General features: G+C 40.6%; 1 protein-coding gene across 3 annotated transcripts; it reads left to right on the plus strand.

The window, feature by feature from the left end:
* The first annotated feature begins 6,934 nt into the window (after window positions 1–6,934).
* LOC130179713 (protein FAM163A-like) lies at window positions 6,935–19,638 on the plus strand. 3 transcript variants are annotated; one of them, XM_056392698.1, is made up of 6 exons: window positions 6,935–7,529; window positions 8,251–8,303; window positions 11,050–11,223; window positions 14,226–14,329; window positions 15,648–15,762; window positions 16,216–19,638. In XM_056392698.1, exons 5-6 carry the CDS (start codon window positions 15,670–15,672, stop codon window positions 16,591–16,593), a joined length of 471 nt encoding a protein of 156 aa, XP_056248673.1. In that variant the 5' UTR covers window positions 6,935–7,529; window positions 8,251–8,303; window positions 11,050–11,223; window positions 14,226–14,329; window positions 15,648–15,669; the 3' UTR covers window positions 16,594–19,638. The 3 variants fall into 3 exon arrangements, with proteins under 3 accessions (XP_056248673.1, XP_056248672.1, XP_056248671.1); XM_056392697.1 differs by lacking the exon at window positions 11,050–11,223 and having other exon boundaries at window positions 8,251–8,308; XM_056392696.1 differs by lacking the exon at window positions 11,050–11,223.
* The last annotated feature ends 534 nt before the right edge of the window (window positions 19,639–20,172 follow it).

Genomic DNA, 20,172 nt, shown 5'->3' on the forward strand with positions numbered 1-20,172 from the left:
TTGAGCCTACAGAAAACACACTTGTATCTATGAAGTTGTTTTTACAGTAAAATGTGAAGCTCGGCTCCTACTAAAGCTGGAAGGAATTTACATTTCCACTATATTGTGGCATTTTGAATATTTTTCTCCTCTGTAAATGCCAACTGAACTGACACACCTGCAATTTTCTTGACATACAAATTAAGCTAAACAACACATACACCACAGATGACCAATATTGCTAGAATCCACTGTCTTTTAGGTCTTTTTGAAGTCAGAAGTGTTTGCATGCTGATGACTCAATATGGCGTCAGGTGTTTAATTTACGAAGCTTTGATGTATGTTAAAATTGTACATTACTCAGACTCTCTACCGACTCCCAAAGGAAAAGGTTCTTGCAGACGATATTGTGTGGGCTTGTGGCTGGTGACACTCTGCACTGTTGAATGTAATTAAAAACTAATCCAGAGCCCAGCGCAGCAGAGCGTGTTAACAGAATTGACTAATATGCCCACAGGAAGGTCTCATACCATTGCAAAGTCTTCACCTGCAGTTGCCTCACACACTGCATAACGATATTGGTGTTACCTGAACTATGGATGCCGAACAAGCTTGTCCACATACAAAGTTTGAGCTTTGTGTGTACTGCAGGTACACTGTACTGTATGTGCTTGTTCAGCATCTCATTCCAAAACCATGACAATTAAAATACTGCTGCAACAACCTCTGCTCTTTTGGGAATGCCACCCACAAGATTTCAGAACCTGGCTGCAGGGATTTGCTCTCGTACGGTGATAAGAGCATTAGTGAGGTTGGCCTGAGGTGAGTTTGTAGCTCAGCAGGACAGTCAAGTTTGTCTTTTTTACTGTCCATGTCTTTATGGAGTTAATTTTGTGCACAGGGCTATTTTTAATTGGTTTAATCAGTTAAGGAAAGGGCTTTGTAACTGCTGCCACAAAGCTCTAACTACACTATTGTCTAACATCATTATAAGCAGCAGCAACCTTTAGTAACCATTCTGGCCACTTGGGGGCAGTATATACAAGTGCAGATTAAAACACAACTCCTGACATTATCACCACCTGGCGAACTTGTTAGCAAAGTTACCTAATTACACATGCAGCAGTTACAGAAGGTGTCCTTCATTAGAAACCGTGTCCACTTGGCGAATGTAAGCCCAACACTCACTCTTTTAGCTTTGTTTTGGTCTCCTCCAATACCCAAGATGACAATATGGCTTGTTAGCGAAATGATACACAATATTCACGAGCAAACATTAGTCATTAACTTGTCTCTCGATTTTTTGAGCTTTTACTTTGAACACTGGAGAAAGGTGAGAGTGAATCAAAAGTTAAGAGCTTAAATATAACGATACCAAAATTATTTATTTTGGATAATATTACATCAAAGAGGCTATTTGTAAGTTTTGCTATTGCTACATAGCCAGCGTGAGCATTAGCAACCGTTTACTTACCAGTCTAGAAGAAACATTGTGAGTTCATTATCAAACATCATTTTAACCAAGAGCTGTCTCCAGCGGTGGAAAGCAACGTGAATGTTAACTCTTGTCTCTATCACGTAATTTCTTTGACTAAACTTAGCATGCTAACCAGCTAGCCCCTGACCTCTCTACTTCCCCCGCATGAAACCACGTTTGGCAGCAGAGTAAACTTACAAAAAGCTCTTTAAATGGTATTCACTTATTTGAACAGATGTAACCTTTTACACAAGAAGTTTTAAGTTCCTTTGGATTCTCAGGCAATTTGTAGAGTTACAAGTAGCGTCTTTTTCCTATGATTTCCAAGCGGGTGTATGGCTGTTGATTTGCGATACAATGATATCCCTGGAAAGTGTAAGTCATTAAATAATTTATCATGTCTTTGTGTATCATACCAGTCTTATGTTTTAAAATAGCCCACCTTAATTTCCTCCATCAGCTGCGCATTGCAGCTGCTGCTGTAACTGTTAATGGTGCTGATAAGCAGCCAAACTACATCTAACTTATATTTGTTTTTTACAACCCTTCCAAATAAATGTTTAACAGCCCAATTCAACAAAATGTAACCCCCCACCCCCCCTAACTGGCAAGGCTACACTGCATCTTGCGTTAGTTCCTAAATTGCAGTAGAGTAGCAGAGATCAGCCTAACTGGTTCAGTTTAGGGTCAGGTATGGGTTAAGGTTAAACATCACAGAAGAGGAGACTGGTTGGGGTTAGGTTTAGATTAAAATTAAGGGGAAGCATAATGGCTATCAACAGGAAAACTGTCTTTTGACACAACACCAGTCTGGCAAACTAAAGAGGGGAACTGTGGAGTTGGGTGATTATTCTCTGTACTGTAGTTCATCACTACAAGCAACCCATTTTTATGGCCACTTTAATAGACCTTGTTCACAGCAGACATTTTGACATGACAAAGCACGTAAAGCACAGGTGTAATTGATAACATTAAGGCTGTTTTTCATTTAGGCCAGTCAGTCCCGGGGTTCTGATATTGTACATGCAGGTTCACTGCCTGGGACACACAATGAAAGAATGGCATTTTTTATAATTCCAGCTGTGCTTTTCCTGCTTTAAGTCAAACTGTGCTGTGAAAAAGGAGTCTTGCTCTCAGCCAAACCTACACAGAAGTATGTATTTAGGTTTGTCCATATACTTTTAGCCATTTATTGTCATGTCACAGCTGGAAACTCACACTGAAAGAAATCATAATGTATATAATTCAGACCTTTTTGGTTTTATTGAGATATAAATCATTATTTTTTCTGAAACACCGCTTTACTACTGTTGGAAAGTAGCAATAGAGAACTGGACTCACAATGTGCTTTTCTGCATTAACATAGTACAGAATTAATGGGAACATAAAAGGCAGCCAAGCTATTGAGAAGTAAAACGCCACCTGTGGGAGAGATGGTGTTATCAGACTCTATTTTTAATGATACAATGTGGGATTTACTGGACAAGTTCTGGGTAGAAACATATAGTACTGTACAGTCCCAGTCTTGGTGATGATAAACACATGTAATTAGCTTTCAGTTTATTGTGATCTGAGCTGTGCCTCCCTGGTTGATCAGCTCCCTTAATCTCTTCTGTGGGGAGTACAGGATATTAAACATAGGCCACTTGTCCTACATTACACCAAATATAAAATACTGTAGTTTTTGAAGGACAAAATTGACTCTGCGAATACGAGCTACTAGCAATGAATAGAAGCCCCTTTTAGCTTCAGAAAGCCTTCGCCCTGCTTGTACTTAAACATCTCCTGAACTGGATGCATCCTTAAAGAAGAAAAAACCTGTATATCTTTAAAGGTTGAAGAACTTCTATTTTCACACTTTACACTCCAGGATCTCACATAAAAGTTTAGTGAGGTCTCACTGTGGTGAGCTCAGAGGCCATGGAAGGCACTTGACTTGTTTTGGACTTCATGAAAACACTTTCAAAGAGTATTTGGCCTTTTGAAGAGAGGTGACTGTCGGAGCTCTTTGAACCTGGTGCAATGCTACCAGACATTCAGCCTAATATCTTCACTGTGTTACCTACGAGTTGGAGCTTTCAGTTTTCATGTGATATTTCCATTAGTTTCTTTCCCCTAATGTAGAAGCAGGTGCTGGATATAAGAAAGGCTTTATTGAGATATAAATCAGTTTTTGTTTTTACTAGTATAACAAGATTTACTGTAGCTATATACTCCTTGTCATCATACCTCACTATAGTGCAGCAGACCATTTTTGCCTGTCACTGGCAATAAAAGACTTCATAGCTCATGTTGAGCTTGCACTGACTCTACCTTCTCTTTTCATAAAAGGTTCAATTTCAGATTTCTAGTAAAGAGGTCTCCTTAAGAATAATTTGTTACTTACAGTTGACATTTTATTGACCTTACAGAAACAGGTCTGGGACTCTACACCCATGCTGGCAGCTCTCTGAGGCTGTACTTGGAGACAGTGGTGTTTTGCTACATGCTACAGTTTAGCAGGTACATGCTTTAACATGTTCATTAGATTGGCCTGTTAGAATGCTAAAAAAAGACAGAGGCTGATGGGAATGCCACTAGTTTTGCCAAGTATTTAGTATTAAACCAAAGTATTATAGATTTGACCTGATGGTGACGCTGTATTGAAAGTGAGGGATAACATCGTCCATCCTCAGGGGAACATGAATGTTCAATATGCCATAGCTGTCGAGACATTTCACTCAGCCACAAATCATCCCTTTATCTCCAAATGCTATATAGGAAGAGAAACTTTCCAGCAACTTATTTTAAAAACAAACCATGAAATTGTGGGAAACCATGTACAGTGCTCATCCATACATCCTCTGCTCTTATCTCTGCTTTTGAGGAAAAATGAGAATTTGCCTTCCCCCACTGTCTGCCTGTGCAACAAAATCAGCAGTGTCTCAGCACTTCTTTGGATCAGGAAGTCATAATTCAGCCTTTAGGGTATGTAACTGTGTCACAAGTAGTATTGCCAGTAAATGAACTCAGCCTGCACTGTCAACAGTAACTGGTAGTCCCGCTAAGAAAGGCTTTGTGACTTTGTCCCAGGGAGTTGTGCTCACGCTGTGTTCTACTGTCAGAAGCCGTTCTGTCTCATTCGCTCACGCTCTCCATCTCTTAGACTGAGTACATACGCAAAAGAGGAAGCGTATCACAAATGCATGCAGACAAGCTTGCCTATGAATCAGAGAAGATTAGATTTGTTCAGCTCGCGCGCACACTCACACACACACACACACACACACACACACACACACACACACACACACACACACACACACACACACACACACACTTATGCTCCCGACTTCACCCTTTGTAAACTTTCCACGGCTACTACTCTGTGTCATTCCTGTTGTCATTCTAATTTCATCTGAGGAACCCTGCCAAGGCAATAATGAACTCAAGTCATGAGGCAGGGGCCCATGCTGAGTGGTTGTGGGTCGGCGTGTGCGTGCGTGTGTGTGCATGTGTGTGGCAAGGAGAAAATGAGAGGGAAGGTAAATGGAGGAAATTACAGTGTTAAAGAGACGGGCTGGCCAGATTTACGCGGGTTGTTTGTGTGCTTTGTGTGTATGTGTGTTTCTGTGAGCCGTGTATAACACTGTGCTGGTTTTAAATTAATCAGTGCAGTGGGGTGTATCATCTAAGCCGCTGTAATGTGTCGACTCCTTTATTCAATTTGAGCAGTAATCTTAGAACTCCCCGCTGGCCTGCCTTCATCAGCCCCCTACTACAAAGCTAGCTTAACTTAGCCACAGACACACACATAGGCAGAGAAATGCTAAAGAGATGAGATCAAGATTATACTTGAACAAGTGGAGCCGGACTAAATGTCCTCATCATGTGGGTATCATGGTCAAGATGCAGCAGATTGAGATCGTTGGCTTCAAATGAATACTCCTTTAGTTACATGAGGTAAAGAGATGACTGCCCTTGTGTTTGGCCTTTTCTCACAGTGAACTTCAGCACCATGGACAGCAGCTCGCAGTCACCAAACCTGTTTTCCTCTGAGACTTCACAGCGTTTGTCCTGTTTGAATGGAGGGTTTGCACCTTTGTGTGAGGTCAGTGACCCCTAAGTTATCTCAGAGAGCCACACCTGCATGTGGTCCGGGGTAATCTTACATGAGATTTCAGTTTCTGGATTTAACAGCAGGAAAGCAGCATGAAACATCTCTTCAGTGTCATTATTCTAACTGTGTTTACTCTCTATTTTCTAGTGAAATCAATCTCTTTTCCTCAGACTACACATTTTTTGCCAATTTCAAGGTATTTTAAAACTAATGGCTTTATAAATGATTAGTAAATCATTTACTTATGCTTTATGGATCATATACCATTAATAAGATCAAGTTTTCATTTGCAGGGTGGCCATCAAGAAAGATTAATAGGTCATCAATAATAGTTCAGGATCTTTTTTGCTTTTTAAGCCGTCAAGTGAACAGTTATAAGTCTTATAATAAATAAAGTCACAACTTTTATCAGCAAAAGTTATTAATTCATCTACAATTTTAAATTTTAATCATTCATTGATAAAGAGCTTTTAAAATGGCTTATAAAATAGTCTGCACTTGTAAATATGGATAAAATAACCTGAAGCCTTTTTTACAGAAGGTACGAAGATGGAGCAGGTGACCTGCTGGAGGAGGAGAAACGGCAGTCAGAGATTATTCACAACCTGAGAACACAAAATTTTCTCTATTGTAAATGATTTAAAACTAATCTATAAGGAAACAATAAATAAATTACTTATTAATAAAACCTTTGTTACCACTTGTAAAATAACTTATTAGAAAGTTGTACAGAACTAATATGTCAGTGGACTCTTTGAGACTGCAGTGATCATGCTGCCTTGAAGGACATTTAGGACAAAACATTTCAGTGCCTCTGCTGGAGTAGCATATACATGAACATTTAGTCAGTGGTGGAACTATAAGCACGTGCATTTCTGGTGCTGCTGTTGTTTTATGCTGCTCATGTCCACTTTTTGTCAGTAACTGAACTTTGACTTTTTTTCCTGAGGTAGTCCTCTCACAGTTGTGGAGTCACAAATGATGAATCACAACATCAGGCGACAGGCGGTTAGAGAGGAGGTCTGAAACTAGAAGGTTCACAGGTTTGACCAACAGGATGAGTTGAAAAGTCAAAGAGCCACTGAGCAAGGCAAAAGATCAGACTGTAGATACTGGGCTGATTGTTGATTGTTTGTGGCTTTATCTTCACTTTGTGTTTTTCATTAAACTAAGCTAAACTTTTTTCCATATAAAACTATTAGGTACTCAAATAGCCTTAAAATAACATGTTATTTTTTTTTATTTTACTTTGTTTTTATGTAGAATATTCACAGTAGGCTATATTATTTGCTTTATTACCTTACTTGTTTGGTTTTTACCTTAACCATGGCGGTTGTTTAATATCTCAAATGTGTGAAAATGTAGGTTATGAGATTTCTGCCATCATGTTTGAAACCTGATGAAACTCATGGCAGAGTGAACCGCTCAGCATCACTCGACCAGCTTTACGCTTTCATCTCAGCATGATGACGACCCCCTTCCCACCACCACCACCACCCAGTAAAGTGATATCACACGGTGTACAGCTGACTCTGCCGCTCCCCCCTGCTGCTCTACCCACCCCGCCCACCGGGACCGGCGGCAGCGGGTGCCAAACCGCCCCCCGGGACCCGCGCTGCGGACGCAGCCATGCCGAGCGATGACACTCAGCAGCCGGACTGCCGCCTCGTCTCATCCGTCTCTAGCGCTTCACAGAGGAGGAAGATGCCGTGAGCTTTCCCACAGGCCCTCAACGGCACCTGGTTGTGAGTGAACCGGGGGGAAAGAGGTGATAACCGACGGTGGATAATGACGCGATGGTTCCGGTTGTAGAGCGAGCAAAGAGGGGCACCTGGCGTCTTTAATGACCGGCTCTGGAGAGGAAATCACCGGACTTTATTGTGTGTGGAGCCGCGTACCATACTGGACCGACCGCAGTTATAAAAAAGAAACGGTCTCTCAAACAGGTTGCTCAGATTTCCTTCCATCTGAAAGGTAAGGCATGATGGATTTACAACCGTCCGTGCGCCACTTAACGGCTCTGCGCATCAATTTATCCGCTTAATTGAGTAAAAATGAGGCCAATCAGTGATGTAACATCTGGTAAATTGACCTCCAGACACTACTTCAGTTAAATATGGGCTGTGTTTGTTTCAGGAAAGTATTGATTTACGTTTTCATCCTTCAAAGAGGTCGCATATACTGTAGTTTGACATTAGGCTACTTGCAATGATGTGGATCCTGAATTAACAACAATAGCTTAGTGGACAGTGAGGTGGGTGAAAACGTTTTTACCCTTCATCCAATTCTCCTTATAATAATACAATATACAGTAGTCTGTTTGCATTAGATTAACATTTGATTTATAGACTTAAATGAACATTAATCTATATTTGATTTTGCATGATAATGACCACTTTCATACTGATTTCATGTGGTTTGTATCTTCAAATCTACAAAGCATGGGCCAGTATGAGCAGTGACAGTAAATGAGTGAAGCGGTGGGTGAATGCAGGAGTGATGAATGAATGGATTCATGATGTGAATGAAGACAGATCCATCTGACTGACTTTCTCGCCCCTTGCAAACAAACAGGCTCATTTACTGTAGCTGCAGTGCTGACCACATCACTGCTGGGGCCCGAGGCGTCTCTCCACATCATGGTTATTACTGATGTCATGTCTTTTTTCTTTTCTTTTTTTTTTTGCTTTCCCAGGGGGCTTTGCAGCACTGTTGAGTATGCTATCCCCCAGATGGTGACTTCTACAGGTAAGGTGTGTGATTGTGCATCCTTATGAACATTGCATACCCGTACACGCACACTTTTTTTTTGGAGATCCAGCTATAAACCATTTGCTACAAGGTTCTTAATGTGGTGTCTCTGATCTCTGCTCTGCACCTCAGGGATCTCGCTCTGGGCGAAATGTGCTCACTTGTGTTTCAGCTCTTTTCTTATATATATTTTTTTTCTTGCCATTTTCTGCACAGAATTTAACCCCTGCTCAGTCCACCAATCCAGTTCTTACACATTCAACCATAAGTGATCCAAAATAAATAACAGTGAGGTAATTAAGACTCCTTGTTAGCCACTCCAAAGACAGAAAAAGACCAGAGCGAGTGTTCGCATTGTCAGTCATATGGAAAAAAACGGATGACTGAATTCCGTTTAGACTATTTGAAAATGAAATCATCCACTTTTCCTCCCCCTCCCCTTGTTTTTCCACTCCTTTGCTGCCTTTGTTCCCTCCTGCTCTGGGTGTCTGTGTCCTAGATGTGGATGTGTTCCTCTCCTCACACGCTGAGATGAGTGCTTTCAGAGGCGGACGAGGCAGAAAAGTCCCGATTTTACTACCTGGCTAAATTGCCCTGTGATGGAAAAATATTGTTAAAGGAATGATACTTGAATAATTGAAGCCCCAGGGCTTTAAAATTGCAGGGACTCGCTGTGATTTCCAGCGCAAAGTCGGAGGCCACCTCAACGAAATATTCATATCATTATTTAAGAATGGATATATCAAAGAGCCACTAAGGTACTGCCACCCTCTCGCTCCATCTCTGCCCCCGACTCTCAGTGTAAGGTCTCTGCTGCTCTTCTATCTCCTGTTGTAAACTCGTCTCTCAGCTTCTCCATTTCCTATCTTTGAAAGGAATTTAAACTCATCCTCAAAATGACTTTATTTTAACAAGATCCTTAAAATGAAATGGTTTCAAAGCTTTCAAACCGATAACATATCACTTCTGTCACATAGTTTTATTCTATTTATATGTGATAAGTTGCAGGTTCTAGGTTCTCAAAATATGAAGTTTTGCTGCTTACCTCTGTTTTATATGATTGTAAACTGAATATCTTTTGCTTTTAAACAATTAGTCGGACAAAACGAGTTCCCCTGAAGACGTCACTTTGGTCTTTGGGAAACTTGTGACTTGAAACCTCAGACTTTTTTTTTTTTAGCTGGAGTCAGGAGATAGCTTAAAAACTTTGCTTTAGATGGTGGAAGCAGTGGGAAACGGCTCATTGGCCCTGTTCAAAGTTAAGAAAATCTGGGGTTTACAGAGAGCAGTGATTCATGCGGCTTCCTGACAATCCACAGAAACTCCAGGAAGTCACTGATCCCGGCCAAGAAATACTTTGGCACATAAACCCAGTGAAACCACAACCATGACGTTTTAAATTCACAATTTGTGTACATGGTAAAGAAACAAAATGTAATGTGTTAATTAGAGAGCTTTAGTGGTGGTGGTGGTAGGAAGATTTTCTTTGTGCTAAGCTAAGCTAATTGGCTGCTGGTTCCAGCATGAGAGTAGTGTCAATCTTCTCAACAGGAAGAAAGCAAATAAACATAGTTCCCAAAATGTCGAAATTATTCTTTTGACTTGCAGATGAATAGGGTTTTTCTAATGACATTTTCCTTTTGAAAGCTTCTCTAATTTCTTTGGTGGTGCAGTCATCACAGCATCACAAGGGACAGAAAGCTCCAAATTTCAAAAACACAAACCATCAGCACATCATCCCACTTGAAACTTCTGAGAGAAGCAGAGTTTTTATCTCTCCAGGTTTTGATCAGCGATAAAGGATAGGATGTTTGGTGATGCCTTTGTACTGATTGTGTGAGTGTGTGTGTGTGTGTGTGGTAGCTGACTTGCGAGGATCGTTTCATTTCCCACAGAGAAAACAAATTAAAATGTGACACCTCCCTCAGCTGCCTCTCTCCTGCTTTTTCACTGTGTCAAGAGACGACAAAACTGCTAAATATAGTTCTGCAAGTGGAGTGTGAAACCTCTCCACCTCTCTCTCAACATTTCCAACACTATGAAGGCCGTAACCAGATGATGTAGCTTGAACAAAGGTTTAATCATCTCACTAGTTGTGTTTATGAGCATCGTTTCGTGTGTTACAGAAAGAGGGGGGAGGGAAGAGCAAGAAAAGAAAATGTTGATTTGTGTATTAGCAGGGAGATATGACTGAAAACAATATCCTAATTAATATAGTTACAAATATATTCTGTCATATCATGGAAATGCATGCTAAATCACATCAAACAGTTAAAGTAATGTCAATGAAATGAACTGTATTCAACTGTTGTTCATTACAACAAAGTTTACCAAATTTTTACTAACAGTGTCCTACTCCTTTCTTGTCAGTTAGGTATGTTAGATAGCGCTAAATACCAGGATAGTTTCCGCTGCCAGAGGCTCGAATGAGAGCTGTAGCGTATTCAAAACACTTTGTTGTTTCAACTGGGAACAAAACACTGCTCTGTAGTTGTTTCATTTATCTAATATTAACCCAGAATGCAAAAGTGAAATGATTCCAGCTGCTGAAACCAGTTTTAGCAAAGTGTGCTCTTTAGTTTTTGCTTGCTGTTGCTGGCAAATGCAACAGATTCCCAAGCTCTGTGATTGGACATTTGCTAAAGAATTCCTACTCAGTAGAGAAAGTTGACTTTTCTGCTCATGTTTTTATGTGTACAAGCTTGCACCACTTAACTTTCTCTTTTTTTTCTTTTTATCAAAGAAACAGATATTTTCTAATGGACGAGGTCTTTTTGTTTGTGCTGATAATTCTACAAACGAGGGCTACTTCATTTCCATCTCAACCTTGGAAAACCTCCAGCTGCAAGTCACCTCACATTAGCTGTGCACAAAATGAAGTCCCGTCCACATCAGGAGCCAAAGAGGGGATGTTGCTGTAAGATGTTTATGAACCTTCAGCCAATTGGACATGACCCACAGCCCAGTTACTTTTTGTATTAGATCATTATTTAAGACTACAGACCTTCTCTAACCCTAATAATACAATAAGCTGATACCATCACCATGAAGTTTAATTTAAGTCGATAAATATCAATCGTGTGGTAGAGTTGCTGACTCTCTCTCTCACTCACACGCACACACACACACACACACAAACTGCCTCTCATTGCTTTTTGGCTACCTTCAGAATCCCTGCAAATCTCGGGGATACACATTTTCTTCAGGCCTCCTCTCGTACAGTGAGGAAGTGGAGCCTTTACTTACTGTCACTGAAGCCCATTTGACAGATACACACAGCATAACTGCAGCCTTCTGGTCACCTGGGACTCGTATACTTAATGACTTCGAGGAGATTTTTTTGTGTAGTGGAAATCGGATGCCTGTCGGATGCCCCCCCCCCCCCCCCCCCCCCCCCCCCCCCGTCACTTCTCCAAGTAAGCAACTGACAGGATTTCTGGCAGATCCTCTAACTCCTTGCAGGGCACAGTTAAATCTAAGGGTAGTGTGTGTGTGCGTGCGTGCGTGCGTGCGTGCGTGCGTGCGTGCGTGCCTTCCTGCCTGCCTGCCTGCCTGCGTGCGTGTTTGCTCGGGTTTGTGTTGTGCGTGTGTCTCCTGGTTGAATCAGACAGCTCTGAACCCACTGAGAGTCATACATGAACTGCTTTGGTTAAGATACTCTGACAGCGTTAGAGTTGAGTCTCCCAACCTCTGTCACTTGGCGTCTTTGTCTCTCCAGTCTGTTGGAAACTCTCTAATCTGAGGCTTTACCTCAACACTCCCTTTTCTAGCATAATTTGGTTGCATGTTAGTCAAAATCACTTATTTTTGGTTCTAGAAAGATTCCATTGCTTTGTCTGTGTTGATATACATCAGAGAAGAGGCCATCATTTCTTGCATAAATCTGCTACAGTAGCTTCAGCAAGTCGAACACAGGTCTTACATTGAATTGATACTGTAGACCAGGGAGGGGAATGATGTGGTGATGTGTGGTGTGGTGAAAGAGGAGGGATGAGTGTTTAAAGAGTGAATGGGGGACAAAGAGTGTAAAGAAGAGACAGGAGACATAAGGGGGAGTGAGGAGACGGAGATAGTGAGCTGGGGAGGGAGGAGATGGAGAAATGTGGAGCAAGAGAGACTTCACATCGCTTTTAACGACATTAACGTGGCCTGTGGTGTATATAATTTAGTACGATGACGCAATGAAAGATACTGCACCGAGTGAGCTCACGAGGGCGACTCACATCCTCATTTCAACACACTGACACACACACACACACACACACACACACACACATTTCTCATGTGATTGTGTTAAATTTGTCAGAAGTTCAATTGCTATCGATGTTAACTTATATGATTTATCATCCTAACCCCACCTTCTCGCAGTCACCTTGCGTTTCCATTCCGACGCTTAGACAGCAGAGAAAGAAACCTCTGGCCGGATTTGACTGTAGGCGAGCTGAGGAACATGTGGCTCCACAGCCAGGCAGCAGACCAAAAACCACCCAGCCCTAAACTAACATTTTTTTTAATCTTCTGGCGGAGGTTCTCCAGTTATGACAACACAACAAGTGCCAGAACATTTAAACCATTTCATTATACTCTAAGACGGAAAATTCACTGCAAATTACAGCCTTGGGAGGCTCGTAGCTTTTAGAAAATTACATTAATACACCAGTAATGAGAAAGAAACTTGAGTTTTTCTATCAATTTAATTTGGATAATTAAATGTTGTTCTTCCGCTGAGACATATCTGGATGTTTCAGTTAATCAGCTCACACAGTAGATAAATAAAGTCGACTGGTGTTGTAATTACTTTAATGGCAGTGCTAAAAACGAATCATTCTGCCGGAGCGTAAACGTATAAATTAGTTTAAATTAATGTCAAAATAGCACATATTACTTACTGATATAAAAGGTCATTCTGTCAGAGTGCATTAATATTTAGATTGTCTATTTATTTGATTTTAATGTGACATATTCTGTATCTTTTCCACACGACTCATTAACTGCTTCCTGACATTGAGACCTGTTTATAAGATGGTCTGTTTCAGTACATTTACTGTGTGTGGCGGAGATGATTGTGTGTGCATGCGTCTTGATTTATTGTCATTTACAACATTTTTGCTCCTGTGTGAATCAGATCTATTTGTTAAAGATTAACTAGCAGAGCAAACAATGTAGGAATTTAAAAATCCCAAAGCTTGACTACTGTCAGCCGTTTAATACACATTGAATTGCATGTTGTTGTTTTTGGAATGGTGTAGTAAAAGTATCTGTGCTCATGTGTCTTAATGACCGTATCAGTATGCAACGAATACTCCTCCACACGATGACAATTAAACCTGCAACTTTGAGAGGCGTTTTGGAATCAGCTGCAGACAACTGAAATGACAGGAGATGCACGTACGCTTCAGATTTAGTATGCTACAACTATACTGCACATATAACACACCGGCCATATGGCTGGCGTGCACAGTGGGTGCTGATGCATTCAGCATGCTAATTCATCAGGTGTCATTTTGTCATCCAAAATAGTCCAGTTGGAATTCTAATGGAAGTCTAATGATGTGGAGTTTGCGCCGATATGGTGGCCTTATGTTGATGGATTTTATTGTAAGACCAGATTCCAAGCCATATGAATATCAGTTAACAGTTTTAAATCATAATTGTGTCAAAGTCCAGCTTGTAAAATGAGGATTTGTTACATGTCTCTGTGTCATATTGTAAATTGAATATTTATGGGGCACTTTGAAGTTCATCACTTAAGGCTCTGGCAGCTTGTAACAGTTACCAGTCATTATTTTCAACATTTAAAATGCCTAACGATTATTTGATTTAATGATAGAGCAGATTAATCACCAATGAAAATAATCGTTAGCTGCAGCTCTGTATCTCTCTCCAGTTCACCATTTCCTCCTCTTTCTCTTCTTGCAGGAGTTCCAGTGAGAGGAAGTTTAGAGAGCGATACTCCACAGGCCTGTCATGGTTTCCTACCTTCTCACACTCCTCCATCTCTGCATCTCCCGCTGTCTTCTAATGTGAGTGTCGATGTCTTCCTCCAGAACCCAGACATTTCTGTGCTTATTAGCTGAGTTTATGGGAGTTAGATGAGACGAGCGATGCCGCTTTCCTGCAGTTCAGCTCGGGGTGAATAGCTTGGCTTAGCATAAACCCTTGAAGCAAGGGGGAAACGGCTACTGTGGCCTGGCTCCCACCAAAGTTCAAAAACACATCTCATTTAATGTGATATGTTGCAACCATCTCACTGAACAACACTTTCTGTACCTCTGCTGTGTTAAATAGTAGTATTTTATGTGGTTCATTTACAAGTGGAACAGACACAAACACACTGTGAATTGCTGATTTTAAATCAGCTACATTCTTTGTATCGATGGCTCATACTGGACTTTATTCAGTGTAGATGTAAATGCCAGCTGGTGGTTTTCAAGACATTTCGAAATCAGTTTGCTGACTGTTTTTTTTTACCAAGAGTTATGTCGTAACTGTCAGAAATTCCCAATATCTCTGACTCTGCTTGAGCAATGTTGTGTGGTATTAATGCACAGACGAAAGAGTGGTATCAGCCATCTCATGCCACTCTCTGGGAAAAAGTGAATATGTGGAAAAGCAGAACGAGTCCGCGGGGCGTGACGACTCAACACAATACCTTTTGGGAGATGTTTGGGGCAATGTGTTGAACAGCTCTCTCCACCATTTCTTATTTTATTTGTGGTGATGTAATTTTGGATATCAGGATTTTATAGTTAAATTTTCTCGTTTTTTTTTTCTTTTCTGTCTTTCAACATCCTTTGGAACTTTTAATGTCTGTAATCTGTAAACGTATCGTATTGCATCGTCAAAACACCAAATGAGGGATGATTGGTGTTCATCCCTCCTGTAGAGTCTTACACTGGTAGAATTTATGAAAGATTTATTAAGGTCCATTGAAGCTGCTCTGCAGGTTCATGGAGGCCCAGCATCTCACTAACACACTTAATGGTGTTTTTTTCCTTTCATTTATTGCCCATCTGTATCTGTGAGGCCTGAAACAACCGCAGCTGTCTGAGAACAGCTGCATGATAACCAGCCAGTTACAACATGTTTCATCAGTTGCAGTTACATCATGATGGTACATGAATACTCATTTAGCCTACACTGGTTATCATTGCAGGCATTATAGAAACCTTTTGTTGGACCTAAGTATGCAGAATATTCTCCAGCAGTACTAAATATCCAGATGTTCGATAGGCTCGTTCAGAGTCTCTATTTCTCTGTCTATAAATTTCTGTCTTTGTCGCTCTCCATCTTTCTCTCTCTCTCTCTCTTGCTTTCATCTCTCTCTGTGTCACTCTGAAGGGTTTGATGGAGAGCTGGTCGAATGTCAGCGGGAACTATTGTTATATCCGGAGGAATTCTCGCCGGAGTGATACTGCTGTGCATTGTAGCAGTGCTCTGTTACTGTAGACTCCAGGTATCACTGTGTGGCTGTGGGTGCATGGTTTTGAAGTTTGACAAGAGGATTTTCTTTTTAACCAAAACATTCTGACACTGTTGCATATTAAAGCTTTAGATAGATGATCTCTAAAAAAAAAAAAAAAAGAAAGAAAAAAACGATCTTAGTGATCTGTGAATATCAAGAGAAGTTTGAAATGAGTGAAATGAAGATAAGATTAAAAAATGAACTGATCCTAATCCTGTTATGTACGCGCACCAAGTTTTTATTTTAATCTTTCCTATTGTTTCAGATGGTTCTTTTTGGGGTAGAATCACTACAATACTTTTCATGATGCATTTTGGGTACAATATATACACACAGATTCATGCATGTGCTCTATTGTATAGTTTTTACTATACAGTATGTTTTAGAATACTAAAGCTGCAACCCCTCTTGCTCACACTCTCTCTCCCTTGTCCACCTCTGAAGTATTACTGCTGTAAGAAGAATGATTCTGAGGTGGACATGGGCTCCGTGGTGGGAGCGGACCCTCTCTCTCACTTTCCCTGCAACGCCTGCAACGCTCTCGCCATGGACGGCGCGACTATCACCCCTGTCTCTCTGGATCAGCTGGACACAGGCTCTCACCACAACCACTGCCCCACCTGTTCGCCGTACCCCCTCCGTTCTGGACTCACAGACGACATGCGTAACGGAGGGGAGCGGCTCGGCTTCCATACCTACTACGAGAACCCGTCCGTCTCTCTCCCCTTGTCCGCCAACCCGCAGGGCTCCTCCCCTCTGAGTTACTACAGTCCCACGGACATGTTTCCTCCCCCGCCTCGCCCCTACAGCACCCAGGTCTGACCTCTGCTGCACCATGACGACACACTCAAACACGTAAAAGACGTTACTCTCACACACCTGACACTTACACATCGAGCACATGCCCTTTTGTTTGGGACTGAATTCAGGTGATGGATTACGATACAGCACAATTACACCCACATACCCATGTTACTGCACATGCTCACTTCAGCCACAGATTCATCCAAGGGGTTGACCCATAAACTGAACAGAGCCTCAGTGTGGGCAACAAATCCACTGAGCAGCCCTTGTGGAGCTGCAGACGGCAGCGTAACGTGTGTGTGTGTGTGTGTGTTAGATCAGCAGGGATGTGGTACAACACTCTAGTACAGCCTCAATTTGTTCCGTACAGCGCCAAATCACACGTGCCACTAGAATGTGTCTTTGGTAAATTGGATGATTACAGGTGTGAGCACATCTGCACTGGTGCAGTCATTCAAGACACATATGAAGGTAGTCAGGGACACGTTTGGCCACGCATGTACTGTATAGTGTGAACGCAAAAGGGCCCCCCACCCACCCTCCCCCACGCACACAGAAAAACAGCCAAGTCATTTTTCTTGTGTAGGTGCTAGAGATGCAAATTTGAAGCAGTTCCCATCAGCCATGTTAACGATCAATTACAGTTTGATTAACTGATGTTTGCTGTTTTTGCTCCAAACCCAAAGGAATTTTACAGTTTGAGTCATGAATGAAATAAAACAATATAACTTAGATTCCACTTAAATTTTCTGGTTATGCTTTCTTTTTCCTTTTTCCCTATTATCTGTATCATTTTCAAATAATTTATGTGAGGACATTTTCTGGATATAACAATGTATTTTAGTAGAAACTATAAGAAAAATAGGAATTTCCTAGAAAGAAAAAAAATGAAGGTACAAAAACCAAGTAAATATTTATTGCGTGTCCATTTATTATTGGTAACATTCTTCACTTACAGTGTGTTGAGTTGTATGCTTGCCTCTTCACATTTTCTGCCTGTTCAGCTGATCTGCTAGCACTGACTAACTAAATAACTTCTGCTAGCAATTCATGAGTGTGTTTACTTGAACATAGTCTCTTTTCCCTGTAAATGACACAGATTTACATCAACCTATTAGGAAACTTAGTGGGAAAGTATCAGGAAATCACGTGGCCATAAAAGAAAGCAAATGTTTGTGCCTTTGCTCTAGTTGCTGTTATTCTCAAATGACACTAACAAAATAAATATAAAAAAATAAATTAAGACACAGTAATTCTACACAATTTACAGGATCAGTTAGATTTGATTAAAACATATCTGAATGAGTTGATTTTTGTTTGTCAAACACCTTGGATAAAATGTCCACAAAGTCCATTTACCTATAGCAGGTTCTGAATAGCCACGGAAATCCCCTTTCCTTCATTTTTTTTCGGTTTAGCACCAAAAAAAGTTTTTTTTACACACAAACTCAAATCGCAAGTCAAAGTCAAATTTTAGTTATTTATCATAAATTTGCATCCGGTGGTGTTATGTGTGAGGTGAAATCTGATCACAAGGAGACATCGCTGAAACACACTGTGATGACAGGTATTAGCTTGTAGCTTGATTTAGCTTTTTTTGTGAACATACAGTATCTGGTTTCAAAAATCCAGAGACTAAAACCCGGATCACTATCACTTCTTTAGTTTCTGTTGCGACCTCCTGCATCCCCCCCCCGCCTGCTAATGTTAACTGAAAGGCTCAAAAGCAAGCTCCCTCCCCCCACCCTGCTTACTGTACATGAGGGCTAACAGTTTTTCTATTAGGTGTGCTTGTTTGCCGACTATAGAAACTACTAATGGAGCTTGAGATTGTCTTTATCCAGAGGAAAGACATGAAGAGCCGAGGAGAAGTGTCCAGTTTTTAAGCATTTTATGCATTTTGCAGTTATTTGAAGGAGTCTCGTTTCAATCTGCTACAAAAAAAAAAAAAAGAAGTCCACTAGAAAAGTTTGTTTGTTTCTGTTTTCACTTCTGATTAACTGCAGTGGCGCTAGGCTACTCAGAGGAAGTTGGTTCTGCAGTGTCTTCCATATGAGCTGCTGTGTTAAACTTGTCATGTTTACAGATTGAAATGGATGAAAAGAAAGAAAGTGTTTAGACAGTAACAAGATAGATCATGTACCATATTCTGTTGATCCTGAAAGCTTCAGTTTTTGTATCTATAAGCCATTATATCTGCTATACAGTACAGTAACAAGATGCAGTGTTATTCCACAGTATATGCCTGAATCTATATATTTTTAAAGGATATTGTAGTTTTTGTGAAGGATGTCAGGGTTTAGGTGTGTTTTAGTGAGTTTGTACCAAATGTGAGTTTTTTCCATACTCTTCGATTATTATTCCATCTTGATTTTAATTTGTGTTCCTGTGTGTTTCTGCCTGTTTTGATACAACAGAGGAACACAATGGGAAGAGAATGGGAATTTACATTTGGAACTGGGAATTTGCTTTATCCAGCTATCCAACATTGAAAAGAAATGAAAAAATATAATGATATTTAGAATAACAGATTAAAGATTATCAGTTAAAAGACATATTAAAGATATTTATTCAGTATATTCTCACATCACAAAATTTCCACTGAGCTGTGAGCTTCATTATCACATCTGACGTTCCTCCTCCTCACATCCTCAAGTCACATTAAGTATGTGCTACATTATATATGTAAAATGACTTTTTGTTATTTAAGATGTCCACTCAGCATTGGTGTTCACCGCCACTCAGCCGATACACTCACTCACACACACATATGACCCCCATAGTGTGGTGAAAGAGGTTTAGTTTTAGTGCCCACTGGTTCTGTGTTTGTGGCACCACAAAGAGCACCATAGCTGTATCACGACTGACCTGTGCACCTTTTTATTTTTAGGTTCGCCTTTTTTTTTTCTTGTTCTGATTGTTAAAAAATTGTATTTTTCAGATTTTTCTGTATGAAACTAGAATAAGTTTTGGTATTCCCTGATACAGTAAGAAAAATCCACCATGTTTCACAAATTGTCCACAATTTTTTTTTTTTTTTTAGGAAGAATAAATGTTTATACATCTGCCTGGACTTTTTTTGGTCTTTTCTTCACTTTCAATAACTCAGACAGTCATTGTTGAAATCACAGTTTCTGGTAAAAAAAAAAAAAAATATAGAAGAAAAGCACCGACATTTTAAAACAGAAGTGCTTATAACCGCAGAGACACAAACAAAAAAAGTTGAGTAAAATTAAAGACAGAAGTGAAAAATAGAAACTCATACAAGCTTAAAGGAAGGGAAGTGAAACTTAGGAAACACATGAAACTGATGTGTCATGAAAAAAATACAAATTAAGGGGCGTAGTGGTCTAAGCAGGCGGCCCATGTGTAGAGGCTACAGTCCTCGCTGCAGTTCGGACGGCCTTTGCTGCATGTCGTTCCCCCTCTCTCTGCCTCCCCATTTCCTGTTTCTCTCTACTATCCTGTCCAATAAAGGCACAAAAGCCCCAAAAAATATACTTAAAGAATACAAATTAAATCAGAAATTTCAGGATAAAGGGAAAAAATTAGGACAAGCCACATCGTGACGTAGAGGGAGGGGGGTTGATGGGTGGG

Source organism: Seriola aureovittata, chromosome 13 (assembly GCF_021018895.1).
Source record: "Seriola aureovittata isolate HTS-2021-v1 ecotype China chromosome 13, ASM2101889v1, whole genome shotgun sequence".
Classification (NCBI taxonomy): domain Eukaryota; kingdom Metazoa; phylum Chordata; class Actinopteri; order Carangiformes; family Carangidae; genus Seriola; species Seriola aureovittata.